We start from the raw sequence: 18,772 nt of genomic DNA on the forward strand, positions 1-18,772 counted from the left end.
AGTCCTCAGGCTCTTTGCCCAGCAGGGAGTCTGCTTGCCCCCCACCCACCAACACACACACAGCTCATGTTCTCTTTCTCTATCTCTCAAATAAATAAAATCTGAAAAAAAATGGTTTTCTGATCAAAGCAGAGAGAACTTGAGTTCTCCCCAGGGACAAATTCACCCTGGGCACCACCTCCATAGATGGGAAACCCATACGGTCAAGTCATCCTAAAATGTCCTTAAAGCTCTAGAACCTTCAGAGAAGGTGAAGGAGTGATATTAGACAAAAACCATGATGTCTGCCTGTCAATGGCAGTACTTGAAAAATGACCATGGACTTCAAATGTTCTTGCCAGAAAAAAGGAATGATAATCACATAACATGATAAACGTGTTAGCTAACGCTCCAGTGGTCACCATATTGCAATATGGAAGTGTGCCAAATCGAATCAACCCATGTACACCTTAAACCTACGCAATGTCATATGTCAATTACATCTCGATAAAAGTTAATTAATCAATTACCCAAAACAAGATCATGGAAAAACACTACTGTTTTGCCTGGGAGAATCAAAGTGGTTTGGTCCCGGGTCTAGCTAGATACAGTCCGGAAATCGGGGTGTCATAAACGCGAATGGGAGGAGAGGGCCACCCTGTGTCCCCAGATCATTAGCTGCTTATACAATATCCATGGACCAGAGCAGTGCTCTACCTCTGCTCCTCACAACTGCTGACTCCCCGTCCATGTACTGCCTGGGGAAGGCTCTCAGAGCTGACGCCAGGCACCAAGATGGCTAGGTCCAGCTCCAGGGAAGGGCGGCAAGTGACACTCAGCCCAGACACCACAATGACTCCGCTGTCCTGAAGGCAACTCTGGGCTGTCAGCCCCTGTGTCTGCCAGCCAAGCCACCCAGCTCTCCCTGCAGCCCTCGCCCCTGGCTCTCCTGCTGTGTGTGTGTGTGTGTGTGTGTGTGGACGGGGACAGCAGCCAGCTCTCTGCCGGGCTCTCTAACAAGTTCCACGAGTCTGTTTGTTAAAGAAAAATTCCAGTGGGTCCATCCAACACATGGAACTCAAGTACAGAAATTATATTTATCCGCCCTACTGCCAAGGAGATCACATGCCCCGTGAGTCACTCCAGATGTGCTCAAAAACAGAGTCTCTCTGTGGAAGCCCAGTCCCCCAATCCCGGAGAGAGTCGAATTAGCAGAAGTCCCAATTCCTGCCCCCCCACGCCCCCCCCCCCAAGAGGCTGCCTCTGCCTCCACCCTTCTGGGGCAGGAGAGGGCATCTGTGCACTTCTGTAAAGGGAAGGGGGGTACGAACTATATCTTCGCTCTGGGCGGACTGGTACGGGCATACCTGTAGCTCCTGAGGTCCCACTGGGTTTGAGGACAACTTTTCACCTTTCTGGAAGAGAAGATGTGCTGGAAAACGCTGCTGCTTCTGCTGTTGTGCTACAATGCCCAGGCTACTGTGTCCCATAGGTGGAGCAGGGGTAAGTTGCTTTCTATTTGTCTGCTTGACGTGCATTACTCTTTTATAAATACAAATAGGAATTGGGGAGAGAAAGAGTAAGGTGGTAAAAGGAGATCAGAAGCCCTACATCACCCCCCCCCCCTTTATCTCCTCTCTGCCAATGGCTTGATGCTTCTGGACATGTTAGAAGGTGCTAGAAGCTGATGAGGGATGGGACACTGAAAAATACCAAAGCCGCTGAGGGAACTCAGTCAAGGTGAAGAGCGCAGAGGGCATGCCTTTCTGACATGCCAGAGCTAAGTCATCTTTGCTTCTAAGAATGTGAGCATTCTTGAGCAGCTCCCCCACCCCCAGCTGCCACAGCCAGGCAGGGTATGTGAAGAGCGGGTACCAAGACTGATGCTAGTGTCGTGGGACGGTGGGTGCTGGGGTGCAGAAGGCCTGCTAAATGGGGGATCCCGACAAGAGGCCCAGGGCATTGGCTGTCCACATGGAGGTCTCCATGCTGCTTCTGAGCAGGGGTGGACAATCTTTCCATCTGGGCAGAGCCGGCCCAGTGGCAGGAGAAGAGTGACCCTTTAGTGTTCCCTCAGGTGTGAGTGAGCTCCCACCCGCCCAGTGGTCCACCTCAAAAAGGAGGGAGCCCAGCAAGGCTGTTCCCTCGTGGCCAACTCCCTTTCCCTCAGGACCCCATGGCATCTTTTCTGTATGCTCAGGACTGGCTCCAGGTGGTAGAGCCTGGCAGCATGATCACTGCTGGGGACCAAGGGAGCAGTAGTGTGGACCCCTCTGTGCAGAACTCAACCCTCTCCACTGCCTAAAGTCAGCTGAGGTCTCTCTCCCCAGAAGCACTGTAAATAGAAGGCAGGCCCATAGGTGTTTCTAGAGATCCAAAAAAGGACGTCAGACTGGCATGGCGGGAGGGGTGGGGATAGGGCTGAGCCTCCAGGTTCTCAAGGAAAGTGCTGGGGAAAGAAGGAGCCGCCGGTGTAGATGGGAGATGCACAGATCAAATGAACTGACACAGGTGGGAGCCAAAGCCATCCACTTATTTGGGTTTTATTCTCTCACTTTCAAGCTTGAGATCAGTGATTTGCCAATTCTCTGAGCTTTCTCTGAGCTGAGCTGTGAAATGATTGTTATACCCAGAGGCAAATAATTAATGGAGCATTTTCCTTTTTTTTCTGGAAACATCACACACACACCCTCCCTGTTCATGATGTGCGCAAATTTTGGAGGCAACACTTAGGAGAGCAAAGAGACCACGGCGTTACATTCGGCCACTTACCCCTGTGTGCTACCGGGAGCCTTCCCCATTTGCCTATTAGAAAAAGATGGTAATACCCACCCACCCCCTGATACACGGGCTGTTAGAAAGCCAAATGAGATAAGTGGATATCTAACAAGGCTGTAAACACCACAGCCACGTCATGGGCAATCCTGCAAGAAACTCAAGGATTTAAGCTCTGCCTCTCATTGGCTGTGTGATGTCTGGCAAGTCTCTTAACCTCTCTGAGCTTCGGTTCACTAACAAATCACGTAACAGAGCTAATCTTCACTGTGTGTGGTGAGGGCCATATTCAAAATGTAAATAAAATGTTTTGTAAATGGTGAAGAAGCTTATCAATTGTGAATTATTACCTATCACTTAAACCAACGAAAAAAAATTCATTAAGGAAAATTTGAGGTTCTCACTTAACAGATGGTTCTATAGCAACATCGTGGGGAAGGTCGGCCCCTAAATAATAATAACAAATCTATCTAGAGACAGGAAGCCAGCACAGCTGGAACAGAGGCACTGATGAGGCAGCTTTGTTAAATCCTAGATTAGTGGTTCCCGGCAAAGTCAACAAGTGATAGCGTCCTTCCAACCATCATCAAAAGTCTTCCAGATAGTTTATTTTTTTTTCATTTTTAACATTTTTTCCTAATTATAAAAGGAATATCCAATTGCCATTTTTTCAAAATGGAATGGGAGTCACACCCAAATAAAAATAATTTTTCCTAATGTATTTAACTCTTCCTTTCGCCTTCATCCTTACCCCAAACCCCACCCCAGCGCCACGCCTAATTTAGAAGAATTCCCAGCCCGGGCCCCTGGATGGCTCAGTGCTTAAGCATCTGCCTTCAGCCCAGGGTGCTGGGATCGAGCCCCATCGGGCTCCCTGCTCAACCTGAAGCCTGCTTCTCCCTCTCCCACTCTCCCTGCTTGTGTTCCCTTTCTGGCTGTGTCTGTGTCAAATAAATAATCTTTTTTTTTAAGATTTTATTTATTTATTTGACACAGAGAGAGAGAGATCACAAGTAGGCAGAGAGAGGGGAAGGGAAGCAGGCTCCCCGCCGAGCAGAGAGCCCAATGTGGGGCTCGATCCCAGGACCCCGAGATCATGACCTGAGCCAAAGGCAGAGGCTTTAACCCACTGAGCCACCCAGGCGCCCCAAATAAATAATCTTTAAAAGAGAGAGAGAGAAGAATTCTGACTCAGCCTGAGGGTCTTCCCACACGTCTCCTGCCCCTCTGCCCAAAAACCCTCCTCCATTCCACCTCTATCCCCCCTCCCCCATCCCCTGCCCCCAAGTGGAAATGTAGAAATAAACCCAAAAAGAACACACCCTGCTGTCAGGACATTTTCCTACCATTCTCGGGGCCTCTCCCTAGACGCGCTCTCTAGGATTCCGCCCTGGGAGGCGGCTTTCCATGCCAGCCCTGCCAGCCCGCTGCTCCAGCCCCACCAACATCACCCAAACCTGATGACTCACCTGTGGTTAGCGAGGCCCGTCCGGAAGCCGGACACACCTGGTCCAAGCCCCCAGGTCCTGCCAGAACCCCACTTGGGGGCCTGAGGGGAACTAACTGGTCTTTAAAAAAAAAAAAAAGAAGAAGAAGAAAGGGGAAAAAAAAATGTATGTATTACATACTTTAACTGTTTTTATTAAATACATGCAAATTATTCTTTTTAAAAGTAGGTTAATAGGGAAGGCTGGCCCTTCAGTTACCTGGTGGAATTTATGTCATTTTCAGGAGTCCCTTTTAGTGCTGGGTGTGTTTTCAGGCATGGAGGGAAGGGCCTGTGATGAGTGTCCAATAAGCACTGACTAACAGGACTCGTGTAACTGAGCGCCCCCCACCCCGCAGCCCCAGTCACCCCCAGTGACCATCCGCACACAGGTAAGGAAACTGGAGGACCGGCCAGCAGTCGAGGAGCCCCGGATCACTCAGCTGGAAGGCTAGAGCTGGATATTGTCGCCTACCCCATGTCTGTGGCATCAGAGTCTCAGGTCCTCCCTGCAGCCCTAGAACTCCCCACCCAGGGGGGCAGGGGGGGGCCGGGGGGGCAATTTGGCCCCTTCAGGACCACTCCCAGAAGACCCCAACACACCGGGCCAAGATCCTGGATCCCTCAGAATGTCACTGCGTTTCTGAAGGGTTGGCCCAGGGGCAGAAAAGTAAATGACATCAGTAAGATCTCACAAAAGATCTTTCATAAAGGAGAGTTTTTCCTATCCACACCCACCATTTCCATGGAGTTGCTTCGACTGCTTCGTTAAAAGCATCGTATTTTGGCTTGATATCGTGCGCAGTCTGAATCCTTTCCAGCAAGCTCCTTGGTACAAATGGCGTGTACAGTTGTGTGGGAGTTGTGGTTAGCCTTAATACCGTTCTGTTCTATTAAACATATTTGGAAGATTGTGGGGAGGAAAATTTTTACCCCGGATTACAAGAAGTCAACGAGAAGGTCAGGCTGCAGAGAAAAGACGGGCTCTTCCATGTAAGCGACTTCTGTCTGTATGTCTGGGCAACAAAGCTCGGAGGTGTGGGGGAGACAGGTGTCAGCCTTGACTGAGATTATTAAAAGGAGCTTCTCCCAGGCAGGAATGCAGGCTCCTCGAAGATAAAGGGAAGAGGTGGTAGAGATAGGAGACCACATCTACATTTTGATAATTAGTCGGCACTTGGAACTAAAAATAAGTTCTAGAATTATCCTGTTAGAAAGAAAGAAAGAACTTAGGGGCACAGGGTGGTTAGTCGGCTAAGCATCTGACTCTTGATTTCGGCTTGGTCTTGATCTCAGGGTCTGGAGTTCAAGCCCCGCCTTGGGCTCCACACTGGGTATGGAGCCTATTTTAAAATTTGCGGGGGAGGGGAGAGAAGGATTTAGTAAACACTCTGTTTGGAAAGAATGGGGTTTCGTGATGAGGGTAATTAATGTGTTTCTGTGGGATCATGTACTCCTTCAATAGCTGTGGGCAGGATGCTATGCACTGGGAATACAGCACCGAACAAAACAGACAAGAACCCAGGCCCTCAGGAAGTGAGGGAAACAGATAGAAACATGTCTATAAATAAGACATCTGGCTTTTTTGATGAGAATAAATTAGGGACAGACTATAAAGGATCACAATTTTAAATAGAGAAATCAGGGAGGGTGTCCCTGAGGAGGTGACTAAAGGCCTGAAGGAAACGGAGTAGTAAGCCATGCAATCCCTGGAGAAAGTATCCCAGGCAGAGGAAACAGAAGTGCAAAAGCCCTGTGGCAGAAGATGCCTGGTATGCTCACAGAGCAGTGAAGAAGCCTGTGGCTGTGGTGGCAGCAGCAGGGGTGGGGTACGGGGAAATAACAGGCTCAGAGAGGCAGGAAGAAGGCAAATCATGTAGCACCTCATAGTTACAAGATCACTTGATGGTCTTTGGCTTCTACTCTGAGTGAGATGAAAAGCCCTGACAGTTCTGGACAAAGGAGTGACAGCCTCTGACCTATGTTTTCACAGACTCACTTTAGATGCATTAAGAGCAGAATGATGGGGCTCCTGGGTGGCTCAGTCGGTTAAGCATCCGACTCTTGATTTCAGCTTGGGTCATGATCTCAGGGTTATGAGTTCAAGACACACATTGGGCTCCAGGCTCAGCAGGGAATCTGCTTGACATTCTCTGTCCCTCTGCCGCTCCCCCTGCTCACACATGCTCTCTCTCTCTCTCCCTCTCAAATAAATGAATAAATCAAAAAAAAAAAAACAGAATAGAATAGAACGAGAGTGGGAGCCAAGGATGGAAGCTAAGACAACTTTAGGAGAGGTGCCCAAGCCTTGAACCAGAGTCTAGCCGAGATGTTGCAAGTAGCAGACAGATTCCGGTAGAGCCGGGAAGATTCGCTGACTGGCGGCATGTGCGATGTGAAAGAGAAAAACAGAGGATGATCCCAAGGTTTTTGGCCTGAGCAACTGAGAGAGGTGGGAAAGACCACAGACAGCAGGATGGGTGTGCAGGGAGAGCAGTGCTCACACACGCGTGGTGTGTATGAGTGTTTGTGTGGGGGATGGGGGCGTAGGGTGTACGCATGTGTGTGGTGTGTGTGCCTGTGTGTGTGGCATGTGTCAGGTATGTGTAGGGGTGTGAGGGTGTGGTGCATGCATATGTGGAGTGTGTGTGGTGTGTGGTGTGGTGTATGTGTGTGTGGTGTGGCATGCATCTGGTGTATGGGTACGTGGTATGTATGTAGCGTGGGGTGTGCAGGGGGGTGTGTGTGTGTGTGTGTGTGTGGTGTAGTAAGGGTGTGGGGGTGGTGTATGTGTGTATGTGTATGATATGTGTCTGCTGTGTGCATATGTGGCATGTGTGGAGTGCATGGTGTGTGGTGTGGTGTGTGGCGTATGTGTCTGTGGTGTGGCATGCGTCTGGCGTGTGCGTACGTGGTACATGTGTGGCATGGGGAGTGTGGAGGGTAGTGTGTGTGTGTGTGTGTGTGTGCATACATGGTACATGTGTGGCATGGGGGGGTGGGGTGGTAAGGGTGTGGGGGGTGGTGTGGGTGAGTGTGTGTGTGTGTGTGTGTGTGTTGGGGTTGGCCTGGGTCTGGCGTCAGGAGAGGCAGCTGTTACAAAGGGGCAAGAACACGCCCGCCGGCAGCTCGGCGGCCTGAGGTCGGGCCAGGAGGGCGAGGTTGGAGGTCAGCCCCGCAGTGCGTGCGGCCGGAAGAGGGTTGATTGAGTGCAGGGATGAGGCAGGGCTCGCACCGCGAAGAGGGAGGTGAGCAGGGCAGCCGGTACTGCGGGCTTTAATTTTCTAAGCCCGGAGTGTTCGTGCTGATGCGCAAGATCCAGCAGCAAGGGGAGAGGCCAGACGCAGGAGAGGAGAGAGAACAGGTGCAAGGCTGAGAGCGCCTCCACGGACGGGTCGCTCGCACACAGGGAGACGTCTGCCCCGGGGGGCGCACAGGCACAGGGGCTGAGGACAAGTCCAAGTGAGTGGACAAGACGCAGGCAGCCAAGTGAGGGGAACCAGGAGAGCCAGAGCGCAGTCGGGGGGCACGGAGAGGCCTCTGCCAGCGGAACGGTCGTGAGCTCAGAACGAGAACAGGTAACACGGCTGTGGTTTCCCCTGGCCACGTTCGGGGGCACAGGCGCGGCAGGGGCAGGGGACGAGACGGGCTGTGACTTCGCCAAGTGGTTGCAGAGGCACAAAGGGGGAGCAAAGGAGTTGGGGGGTCTATGTAGGAGAGTGATCACAGGCCTGTAGTGACGGGACCTTGCGTGTCACAGGATTACAAATCAAAGTTAGAAAATTTTTAAAATTGTGTGTGGCAAGGGGCGCCTGGGTGGCTCAGTCAGTTAAGCAACCAACTCTTGATTTCGGCACAGATCATGATCCCAGAGTCGTGAGATCAGGGCCCCCACTGGGCTCTGTGCTGGGTGTGGAGCCTGCTTAAGATGCTCTCTCCCTCTGCCTTGCCCCACTCCACCGCACTCTCTCTCTCTTAAAAAAAAAAAAAAAAATTACGTATGGTTCATTTCAGAATCTGTATCATACCAACTGCATTCATTCATAATTAACTACGCTATCTTTCCTGAGCCCAGGCTGAGGCCCGATACACCTACAGAAAGATAGCATTGTTCTCCCTATCAGTGAGACAGGGTCTGGGAGCCCGTGAGGTCTGGATTTAATCTCAGTCCTACGGCAAACAAATTGGGTGGCCTAGGGCAAGTTTCTTAACCTGCACGTTTCTTCATCTACGCAATGGCATGTTAGTACTCACCTCCCAAAGTGCGGACGGAAAGCCCAGGGCACGCTGACTAGCACACTGTGGGCTCATGTGCCGTTACGGTATCTGAGCTTCACGTTCTAGCAACCTGGGTCTGCGGTCCCAACGCGTCTTTGAGCAGAAGACAGGGACAGAACATGCCCTAGCACAGGACTCTCGAATCTCTGGATCCAGATCCCCAATGGCTCAGTGCACCTGCATGACTTGTAGCAAGCAAATCCGTTGTTCTGTGCTGGTCTGTCCAATGTATCCTAGACCCTCAATGTCCCCCCAGCAAAGACTCCTATGTCCAGGGTATCTGGGAGAAGGGGAGACGCTCACGGTCCTCCTGCCCCGAGACCAGCCGTGTGCAGCAGACCTTCATGCTAGGAGACGTGGAAGCTTCTGATGTCCCCTGGTCACCCTGAGTGGTCCTCGTGCGCATATTCACGTCCTCAAGAAACAGCTGGAGAGTGGGCGGGTTGCCGAGTATTGAGTGGAGAAGAGGAAAATAAATTGGCCCAGTTTTACATTAAGCAAAAGGCACAAAAAGTCAATGATTTCAACAAACCTGTCCCAGTAGCCTGCTTGCCTGAGGCTCCATGCTCAGATGGGGCCCTTCTGCCTGTCTGGAGCCTCCCACACAGCTCCCCGCTGTCCCCTCTCTCAGAGAAGGTGTTGTCACTAATGGCCATCCTCAGGTCTCCCTCCCATCAGTATGGTGAAGGCTGGGCTGCCCTAGGCAGTTTACTAATCACCCACAGCGAACTTAACAATGACCTCCATCAAGGTAGGCGATGAGCTAGCTGCTGGCAGGACAGGAAAACCCCAGCAGAGCCTGAAGAGTCCCTGTGGCTGTTTTGGTTTTGTGAGGCTTTTTAAAAATGCCTGGCTCGACCTTTTTTTTTTTTTTTTTTTTTTTTAAAGATTTTATTTATTTATCTGGCAGAAAGAGAGTACAAGCAGGGGGAGCAGCAGGCAGAGGGAGAAGCGGGCTTCCCGCTGCGCAGAGAGCCCGATGCGGGGCTGGATCCCAGGACCCTGAGATCATGACCTGAGCTGAAGGCAGAGGCTTAACCCCCTGAGCCACCCAGGCGCCCCCCAAATCCCTGGTTCATCTCTAAAATCACCCCCACATATATACTGAGCCTTCCCTTGAAGCCCAGGGTTATGCAGACATCAAGGTCAAGGAAGGGGAGCATAAACTTCCTCCCTCGCTTCCAGGAGCTGGCCGGCCACCCAGATGAACACCTTCAGGGTGACAAACGGCAAGATGTGAAATGTGGAGACAGGACACAGAGGGCATATGGAGCTAGAGAAAGGACACAAGTGGACAGCAAGGTTGCAGAGAAAGATTTCTGGGGGAGCAGGACTGTGGGTCTCACCACGCAGGAGCAAGTCTAGTTTAAAGCTTCGCACATCCATGCCTCTGGGAGCTGGTCAGCTCTCACGTGAGCCATTTGCATTTCTGGCAGAGTCCAGCCTTCCCTGTTGTAGACAAGAATATCGGTAGTGACTGTGTATTTAATCTTTTACCCACTGTCTTGCCAGAGACCAGACATAGCTTATTTCTCACCACCCCCCACCCCACCACCAGCATCTCCATGGAGGCAAATCTATCCTCTCCAGGCCTCGCCTTGTTTCCAGAGAGCCAGACCCAGGGCCTCTCAGATGTCTGGACCCGCACTTCCACACCCAGGTCCGTAGAAAAGCACCTGCCAGACACACCGTCTATGTAGCCTCGGCAACGGGCAGAGCTCCCGCAGAAGGTGGTAGAATGATGTAGAGCAGGAGAACAAGGACGGAGGGGTCCATCTTTCAGATTTCTGTGCACCCCACACACACACTTGCTGGGGCAATGATGAGTCTCCCAGTCTAGAAGCTGAAGCTATGTCTAACGGTCTTCCCCAAAGTGTGTTACCATTTTTAAAAGAATCAGAATAAGGGCTCTTGGAAACAACAGTGTTTTCATTATTAAGTTGAGCTCTGAATCCGGAAGTATTTTCTTGCCCATTCTTTGAGAACTCAGGGTCCACTTGGGGTGTGTGGGTTAAAGGGGTCTTGGTGTTCACAGGGAGACAGTTCAGCTGTGAAGAACTTCCTGGAAGGCAGCCAACCCCAAGTCGGAGATGAGGGGAAGCAGAAAGGCCTCCATGCCCAAGGCATTCATTCCCTCTTACCCTCTTCACCTGCTGGGGTATGAATTTTTTTTTTTTTTCCTAAGGGACCAATACCTGTAATTTCACAATAAGAATGGAATCTGGGGACAAGAATTAAAGAAATAAAATTGCTCTCGGATCCTATCCTGGGAAGGGGATTTCATCCACTCTTCATGGTAAGAAGAAAAGAAGGGCGCGCAGAAAAAAAGCAGGTCACATCTCATTCTAGGACTGGACCTGATCCCGGTGTCATCTCCCACCGAGTAGAAAGTGAAGTCATAGTACGCACCCTCTTTGGGCCTCTGCTCCTTTGTCTCCGAGGACAAGATGGCCCTGGTCTCTTCTGATGACCCCATCAGATAAGAGTGGGGTGTGCCTCGCAGCAGGGCACCCTCTGCTTGGCTGTGGGGCCGGATAACCCAATGCCTGCCCACTGTAATGACCTGGGAGCTGGCCTTGGGCATTCGGGATTTCCCAAGCTCCCAGGTTATCCTGATATACTGTCAAGGGTGAGAACCACTGGGTTAACCCAAGAGTGGCCAAAGGGGTGGGGCAGCTCCTTCTCTACAATGTCAGGCCAACCAGCCTCTGATTCTCAACTTCAGCTGCCATAAGGAGCTGCCATTAGAAGCCTTGGAAGCTTTAGAAAAAAATCTTCCTGTCCCATGTGCACCCTGTTCCATTACATCAGAGCCTCTGCAGCCAGGACCCACGCATCCGCCCCTTGGGTGATTCTAATGTGCGGTCAAGGTTGCAAGTCAGCGGAGCAGGAGATGCCTCCGTCCACCTGATACTGTAGGCAGAGGCAATGAGTGAACAGAGGCCAAGGTCTTCTCAAGCCTTAAAAACCATGATTCTGTGGGAAGTTGGCACTTTGCTGGCAAAGAAAACAAATTTTGCTAAACTGCCAGCATAGGATCTAATGCTTGGCAATTCATAGGCTCTGGGGAAGTGCCCTGGGGAAGCGCCCTGGGGAAGCAGATATGGTCACTCTGCCCGTCAAGGCCTCCTTTGATGCAAGGATTGTGTCAGCCTGCCAGACTCTGTGGGGGGTGCTGAAACCATATTTATGCTAGCCCGGGAGGAACCTGTGCTAGAGATAATAAATGAGTTACAGGCAGCACCTGGGGGGTTCAGCCGGTTAGGCATCTGACTTCGGCTCTGGTCATGATCCCAGGGTCCCGGGATGGAGCCCCGCATCAGGCTTTCTGCTCAGGGGGGAGCCTGCTTCTCCCTCTCCCACTGCTATTCCCCTTGCCTCTGTGCTCTCTCTCAGTTAAATAAATAAATAAAATCTTTAAAAATATATTCAAAAATAATAATAAATAAGTTACAGAGTGAACAGTATTATAGCAATACGACACCCAACCACCTTTTTCCAGAAAGTAGGAGATGCCCATCAGTGAGCTTTTCAGGAAATGTCCTTTACACTGAAGATGTTTCATTTTTATCACTTCCAATAGAAAACCTTCTAAAATGCTTCGGCAGTGCCCTTCCTTCCTTAGCCAGAGTATACTAGACGTCCCTAGACTCTTGTGGTTCCAAGGGCACCATGATCAAGAAAGAGAGCTGTGACATAAGGTTGTGCAACTCGGGTTCACACAACTTCAGGGGGTGCTACTTACTCCAAATCGCTTGGGTTTTTACAATGGGTTGCCCCAACTTCCAGCAGAAAAGAACCAATGTCTTGAAGAAGGTGCACCTTTTTTTTGTCAGCAGGCAGCAGGGTAACCAGTCACTCCTGCACAGTGCCTGGGTACAAGGTGGGGCTGCGGGGTGAACGGGGCTGTCTGCTCCCACCCAGCATGATCCTGGGAACGGCAGTTTGTCCTGAGTATTCCCATACTCTGTAATAGCTGGTCTTCTTCACCTGTCCTCTCTGTCCGTTCCCGATTCTGTTCCCTCCTCTACCTCTAGCAGCTTATCCATCTTCCTCCAACTTCTAAATGCAAGCACCAAGGCATAACACTGACAAGTCATTGACTCCACCAAACATATCTCTAAGTCAGCCAGCCCCTGGGGGAAGCGCTGAGCTTGGCTCCTCACACCCCTCCGGCCAAGCATGAGGGTCTTGTGGCAGCTCCCTTCCTGTACTTTGTCACCTGTATTCACATTCTTGGCAGCTATGTCTCAGATGGTCGGGGACCAGCCAGAAGTCTGCTCCTCTGATTAAAAGGGTTATCAAGGGGTGCCTGGGTGGCTCAGGGGGTTAAAGCCGCTGCCTTCGGCTCAGGTCATGATCTCAGGGTCCTGGGACCGAGCCCTGCAACTGGCTTCCTGCTCAGCAGGGAGTCTGCTTCCCTTCCTCTCTCTCCCTGCCCGTCCCTCTGCCTACTTGTGATCTCTCTTTCTGTCAGATAAATAAAATCTTTTTTAAAAATAAAATAAAATAAAAAGGTTGTCAATAAATATAAACCAGCCCCTCCTATTGATAAAGGAACAGTATTATTAGAGAACTCATTTATTGAATTGGGGGGGGAGTGTCAGTTTGCTCATTTCGGTTTTATATTTTGACATCCATTCCCTAGGGGATACATACCCTTAGACATATGTATTTTTTCAAAACTTCCTGGGATGATTCTGGTGAGCAGCCAGGTTTGAAATCATTGGCCTGAAACAGTAACATCTGACATGCCTGGGAGCTCTTGGGGACACACCAGTGTCATCTGTCACCCTCCCCACTTCCGGTCCACCACCACCTGGCGTCGGTCACCCTCCAGACCGGCTGGCTGGCCTCCGGGACGCATGCACACCGCAGCCCCTTGAGCTAACTCTCGTTTCTTGCAGCCGTGCTCTTCCCTGCTGCCCATCGGCCAAAGAGATCCTCATCGATGCCCTTGAACCCCGTCCTGCAGAGCTCCCTGGAGGAGGTCGAACTGCTCTATGAGGTAGGCAGAAGGGAAGGTGGTCAACTCAAGTCACGCAAAAAGCGTGTATTTTGGAGAAGGGACCTAAGCGCCGGAGGGACTGGTCTAGACGACTTTGTGGATTCGTGGCCTCCCGCCCATCCCAGAGTCAGGTCTTCCTCGCCTCTCCTCCCCTTTCCCACACGTTGTGACAGGGAATGATGGCATCAGGGGTTCAGTTGAGGCAAAATAAGAGATTTCCGTCTGGTCCCCAGGCACCACCGCCAGCCGCAGAGTTGGGCAACATTCCCAAGCAGAGGCTTTGAGGCAGGACTGGTCTGGAGGGCTCGGGCAATGCCACGCCTGGTGTCTAAGCAGAGCCATGTCTCCAGTAGCTTCACAGCTGGGATAGCTCCGTTTCTGACAGGCAAGGGCCGCCCCGAGGCTCTCTTCCTCTGCCCCCCTCCCGGGCCCCTGACACCCCACTCCTCCTCCAAGCCACAGGTGAATCCCCCAAGGCTGCTTGGATGGGTTCAGTGATCAAATTCCAGGTTCAAGATCTGAGCTGTCGTTCTGGTTCTGCCCCCATCAGCTGGGTGACATCGCGTCGCCCACTCTGGGCCTGAATCCCCTCCACTGTTAAATGAGGAACTACAAGTAGATCTCCAAGATTCCCCTCCTGCCTTGACATCCTCTCATGTCCTCCACGTCCCAGCGCTGTCTGGCTGAGACACAGCCTACGGAGGCCGAGCAGCTGAGCTGGCAGAAGACGAAGAGATTTCAAATCCTGCCCTGGGGGACAAACTTGGCCAAGTCTGGAACTTGGGAGCCACAGGAACAGATCTGTTCAGGAAAGACAGCAGACAGTAGCATGGAGAATGGGTTAGAGCCAGGAGGACTCAGAGACAGGGAGACAAGTCAGAATTCAGACAAGAGGTATTTATGAGGTTCCTGGAATGAGCCTGGCTCGGAGCCGGGGAGGCACATAGAAAACTCCTTGCTACTCTTAAAGAACAGTTGAGAAATGAGGACAGATCTCTGTATCCTACGTAATTCCTAGCACAATTCTCTGCATCCTTCGAATTCAGCTTCGGATTTTAAATTACCCAAAATAGTCAGTTTGTGCTCCAGGAGATCTTCGGTGGGTGGGAGGAAGAAAGGAAGGCAGGGACTGGTGCTCTGGCCGGGGCACTAGGAATAATAAGCAGTCCTTGAAATAGTGGCTCTGTACCAGGCACTGTATTAGACGCCGTCTGTATTAGTCTCACTTACTTACAATATCCCAGTGCAGTATTGCTGTCACTGATCATCTCGCAGAGGAGGAAAGTGAGGCTCAGAGAAGTTAAGTAACTCATCCAGGGTTACACAGCTCGTGGGAAAGTCGGAACTGGAGGCGCAGCTAGCTGCCTCCCCACAAGAACATACGTGATAATGAATAAATACAATCATGTCCTCAGTGATGCTTGAATGCTTCCTCTCTCTCCAGTTCCTGCTAGCTGAACTTGACATCAGCCCTGACCTGCAGATCTCCATCAAGGACGAGGAGCTCGCCTCCCTGAGGAAGGCTTCTGACTTCCACACCATCTGCAACGACGTGATCCCCAAGCGCATCCCGGACATCCGCCGGCTGACTGCCAGCCTCTCCAGCCACCCCGGCATCCTCAAGAAAGAGGACTTTGAAAGGACAGCGCTGACCCTGGCCTACACGGCCTACCGCACAGCCCTGTCCCAAGGGCATCAGAAGGACATCTGGGCCCAGTCCCTCCGTAGCCTCTTCCAGGCCCTGCGGCACGACCTGATGCGGTCCTCGAGCCCCAGAGTGTCTCCCTGAGAGACTGGCCTGCACCAGGACCACAGAGCAGGGACCCATGCACACAGTAATCCAAATACTCTTTACTCCTACTCCGTTTACAGAGCCCAGCAACAAAGCCCATCCCACCACCTCAGAGTAGCCAAGGTTAAAATAAACACCGCCATGTTCTTTGCCCCTTATAGATTCCTGACCAGCACGTCTGACTCGTGTCACAGTGCAACCTGTGCTGGAAGAAAGGGCTAGACCGGGAATTTGAGATGCCTCCAAAGGCCCAGTGATTTGCCTGGTGACATGTAGAAGTCTCAGCCATGCTCCAACACTGAGTGACCGCCATGAGCACCCAAGGCCAAGCACAGAGTTAGAGGAGACAGCACCGAGGTTTGGGCATGGCGGGAAGACCAGGGACAGACATCAGGCTGCGAGGTTGATTGAACATCCTTCCAAAGGTTCTATAGTAAGAGATTAAAAACAACAGCAACAACAACAACAAAACCCAACCTAGAGCTATAGCCAAATAAATACATTGTTGGTCAAAGATATACTTCTCACCTTTTCCAAAAGTCACAAAGAAGAGTCAGTTGGAGAATCAGTAATTTTAGGACCTATAGGTCTTGATTCTTCTTCTCTGAAAGCTGACCTAATACAGAGGAGAAACAAGAAGGGGCCCGCAGGAAGGCTGTGAGCAGTCATGCCTTGCCTTCTGAACAGAGAGAGCAGGCTAATGCAGAGAGGGTCACCCTCGTCACCCTAATGCAGTGGTGGCATCAAAGGCCATGTCTATCCAGATGCTTAAAATCATTTAGCGTCATCAGAAAATGAGGTGCTTCCAGTAAAACAAATTTTTTGGACGACAGGATTTCCCCTTTCAAAGGCCAAAACTTTCCTTTGAGCAACATTAACTTGGTATATTTTTAAGCTCTACATATGAAACACCTTAGGCTTTTATTCAATATCTTTGAAACACTCTGATGAAGGAGTTGGATAAAATAAATTCTAAGATCATTCTACTTCTGAAAGGTCCATAATCACTGAGCTAAGTGAGCTATTACGGGGAGGACAGCAGGACCTAAGGGTCCACTGGGCTGTTTGCCCCAATCCTGGAAGGCCCCAGGCTTTGCTAATTCTGCATGTGCTGTGAGCTCTTCTGCTACCTTCCTCACTGTGAGGCTGTAAGATGCACTTTTCTTTCTTGCCAACAGAACCCACCCTTCACAGCATGTTCTTTTCTTAGCACCTGCTATCCCACAAGATGGCTAGGCTTGTTATAATTCTACATTAAATATGAGAAAGTGGATGAAGATCTCTGCTAGCAGGAAAGCACTGGGCTCTAATGTAGACTCCCCACCAGCTCAGAGATCTTTCTGGCTCTCCTAGGTGGACACTGAGTTTTGGAGGCCAACGTCGCAAGAGATCTAATCTTCGAAAGAGTGAGACCTCATCGGGCTAACTTTGATTGTGAAATGGGTATTTAACAGTTTTCATCTGATGATGCCCAAAGCTGCTGGACTTCTTAAAAACTTTGAAGAAGTGATCGCCGAGCAGCATGAGCTGCATAATCACTTTGGAGAAATAGTAGGATGGAGGAAGAAGGTATTCATCGTCAGAGAAGAATACAGCTTGGCATCCTCATGTTCTTGGGTTCAGAAGATTAATAACTGTCAGCCTCTCTGGTTCTCATTCCCTGGTTGTGCTTCTCTCTTACCTCCCTCAAGTGCAGTCTCTGATATTTGCTTTTTGTTCAGCTTTTCTTTTTCTAATGTGTTCTCTTTGACATGGTCACTAAGCTGGTCTCTTTATTTTAGTTGGTGTCTCTTCTGCTCTATCTTTGGGCCCAATTCTGATTATCTTTGTATCCACTTCTTAGAGGCATCTCCCAGTCTCTTTTGGCTGACTTTTGCTCACTTGAGCTCTGCCTGCCTGCACTCTGACCCTCACTGTCTTTCCACCCCCCTTGGGTATCACTGTCTGACTCAAACAAAGGTCAAGGTATAGGGTTGGGATTTCCCAAAAGGAGGATTGGTCTCATGGTCTGCCTTCACTATTTGTCCTTTCCCTCGGTGTGGGACAGGGAGGAGGTGAGCAGAGGCCTCAACCCTTCCACGTTGTGCAAAAGCCTGACCTCAGAGTCTTGCATCCCATCCTGGGGTACATTCCCCTTAGGTTGGATCTGAGTGCTTTCTTCCTGTCACTGGGTAGAAAGGCCGCCTGTAAGCCCTGCCTTCCATGTGATGATATACATGGCTGCTCCGAGGGGTAGGAGATCCACGAATGGGAGGATGGTTCCCAGGACCAGTGCTAAAATGGTGGTTCGTTCAACCTGCAGCAAAAAATTGAAGGCCTTATGTAGTTATAAATCGGGGCCCATATTTATGCAGCTGGCAGCCAATGACTGTAAAAGAAATAGAAACAAGAAGGACATGATCTTTTTAAAGACAAAAGAAAATTCCATTTTCATACTAACTAGATGACCCTATTAATAACTATTTTAGGCTGAATACAAATTGACTGTTTACCCACAGGAACAGTTTATAATAAGAACTTCATCTACATGCAAAATCAAATATAACACTCACCACCTCCACCCCAAGATGCCACCCTCTGCTCAATGAACAGTAAAGCAGTAGACTGGACAGAAACGGACTGTCCCATTTTGCCTCATTAATACCACACCGTAACACCACAATCACAACCGGGTCACATTTTGCCATATGTATGCATAGACAGTAATCTAGAGCATGGTGGCTGCCATGGAAATTTGTCTGTAACTTATGGAACTTTTGGAAACTTTCCTGTAACTTATGCAATTTGCCTGTAACTAATTCTGCCATCTCTATACCGCTGGGGACTTTTAGGATCTAAAAATTCTGGAAGCGTCTTCTAGAGTTGGCATCCTCCTGGCTACCTCTGGTGTCACTCAAGAGACAGTGAAAAAACATCATTTTACCTTGAATCTAAAAGAGAATCAACTGAGTGATAAATCAGTCAGAAGAGATTTCCACAGGTGAACGCTTGTCAAAGGTCTTTACATGACGCCCCCTTGGTTTCCTAACCCATTTTAACATCTTACGTTATTTTTTATTGTGGTAAAAAAATACATGAAATTTACCATGTGAATGTCTAACTGGGCAGTACAATAGTGTTAGCCAAATGACAGGACAGATCTCTAGAACTTTTTGTCTTACAAAAAAATGATACCTCTGGAACAACTCCCCTCCCCCCTCTACCCCACAATGGCTGGCAACTGCCTTTCTACTGGATGTTACTAAGAGTTTGACTACTTTAGATACCTCATCTGAGTGGAACCTGCCTTCTATCTCTCAAGCATAGTGTTCTGGAAAGTGTTTTCTTCATCTGAAAAACAGTAGAGTCCCAAAGAAGAACTACTGGTCTTAACTGTGTCGCTCACCTTACCTAATTTTATTTAACAATTATTCACTTATGGTGTAATAAACATGTCCTGATCAAGTTTACTAGG

The 18,772-nt window shown here is 50.1% G+C and overlaps 1 protein-coding gene across 1 annotated transcript; it reads left to right on the top strand.

The window, feature by feature from the left end:
• The first annotated feature begins 1,125 nt into the window (after positions 1-1,125).
• FAM180A (family with sequence similarity 180 member A) lies at positions 1,126-18,772 on the top strand. Its single transcript, XM_032304766.1, has 3 exons — positions 1,126-1,482; positions 13,426-13,526; positions 14,971-18,772. The coding sequence occupies exons 1-3, from the start codon at positions 1,407-1,409 to the stop codon at positions 15,313-15,315; spliced, it is 522 nt and encodes a 173-aa protein (XP_032160657.1). The 5' UTR covers positions 1,126-1,406; the 3' UTR covers positions 15,316-18,772.

This window comes from Mustela erminea, chromosome 11, assembly GCF_009829155.1.
Source record: "Mustela erminea isolate mMusErm1 chromosome 11, mMusErm1.Pri, whole genome shotgun sequence".
NCBI classification, from domain to species: domain Eukaryota; kingdom Metazoa; phylum Chordata; class Mammalia; order Carnivora; family Mustelidae; genus Mustela; species Mustela erminea.

What these genes read in the sequence shown, in the direction of transcription:
- FAM180A (XM_032304766.1), top strand. Translation starts at nt 1,407, where the DNA reads ATGTGCTGGAAAACGCTGCTGCTTCTGCTGTTGTGCTACAATGCCCAG. An exon ending in GTCCCATAGGTGGAGCAGGG is followed by an intron (nt 1,483 to 13,425) that starts GTAAGTTGCTTT and finishes CGTTTCTTGCAG; the next exon opens with CCGTGCTCTTCCCTGCTGCC. An exon ending in AGGTCGAACTGCTCTATGAG is followed by an intron (nt 13,527 to 14,970) that starts GTAGGCAGAAGG and finishes CTCTCTCTCCAG; the next exon opens with TTCCTGCTAGCTGAACTTGA.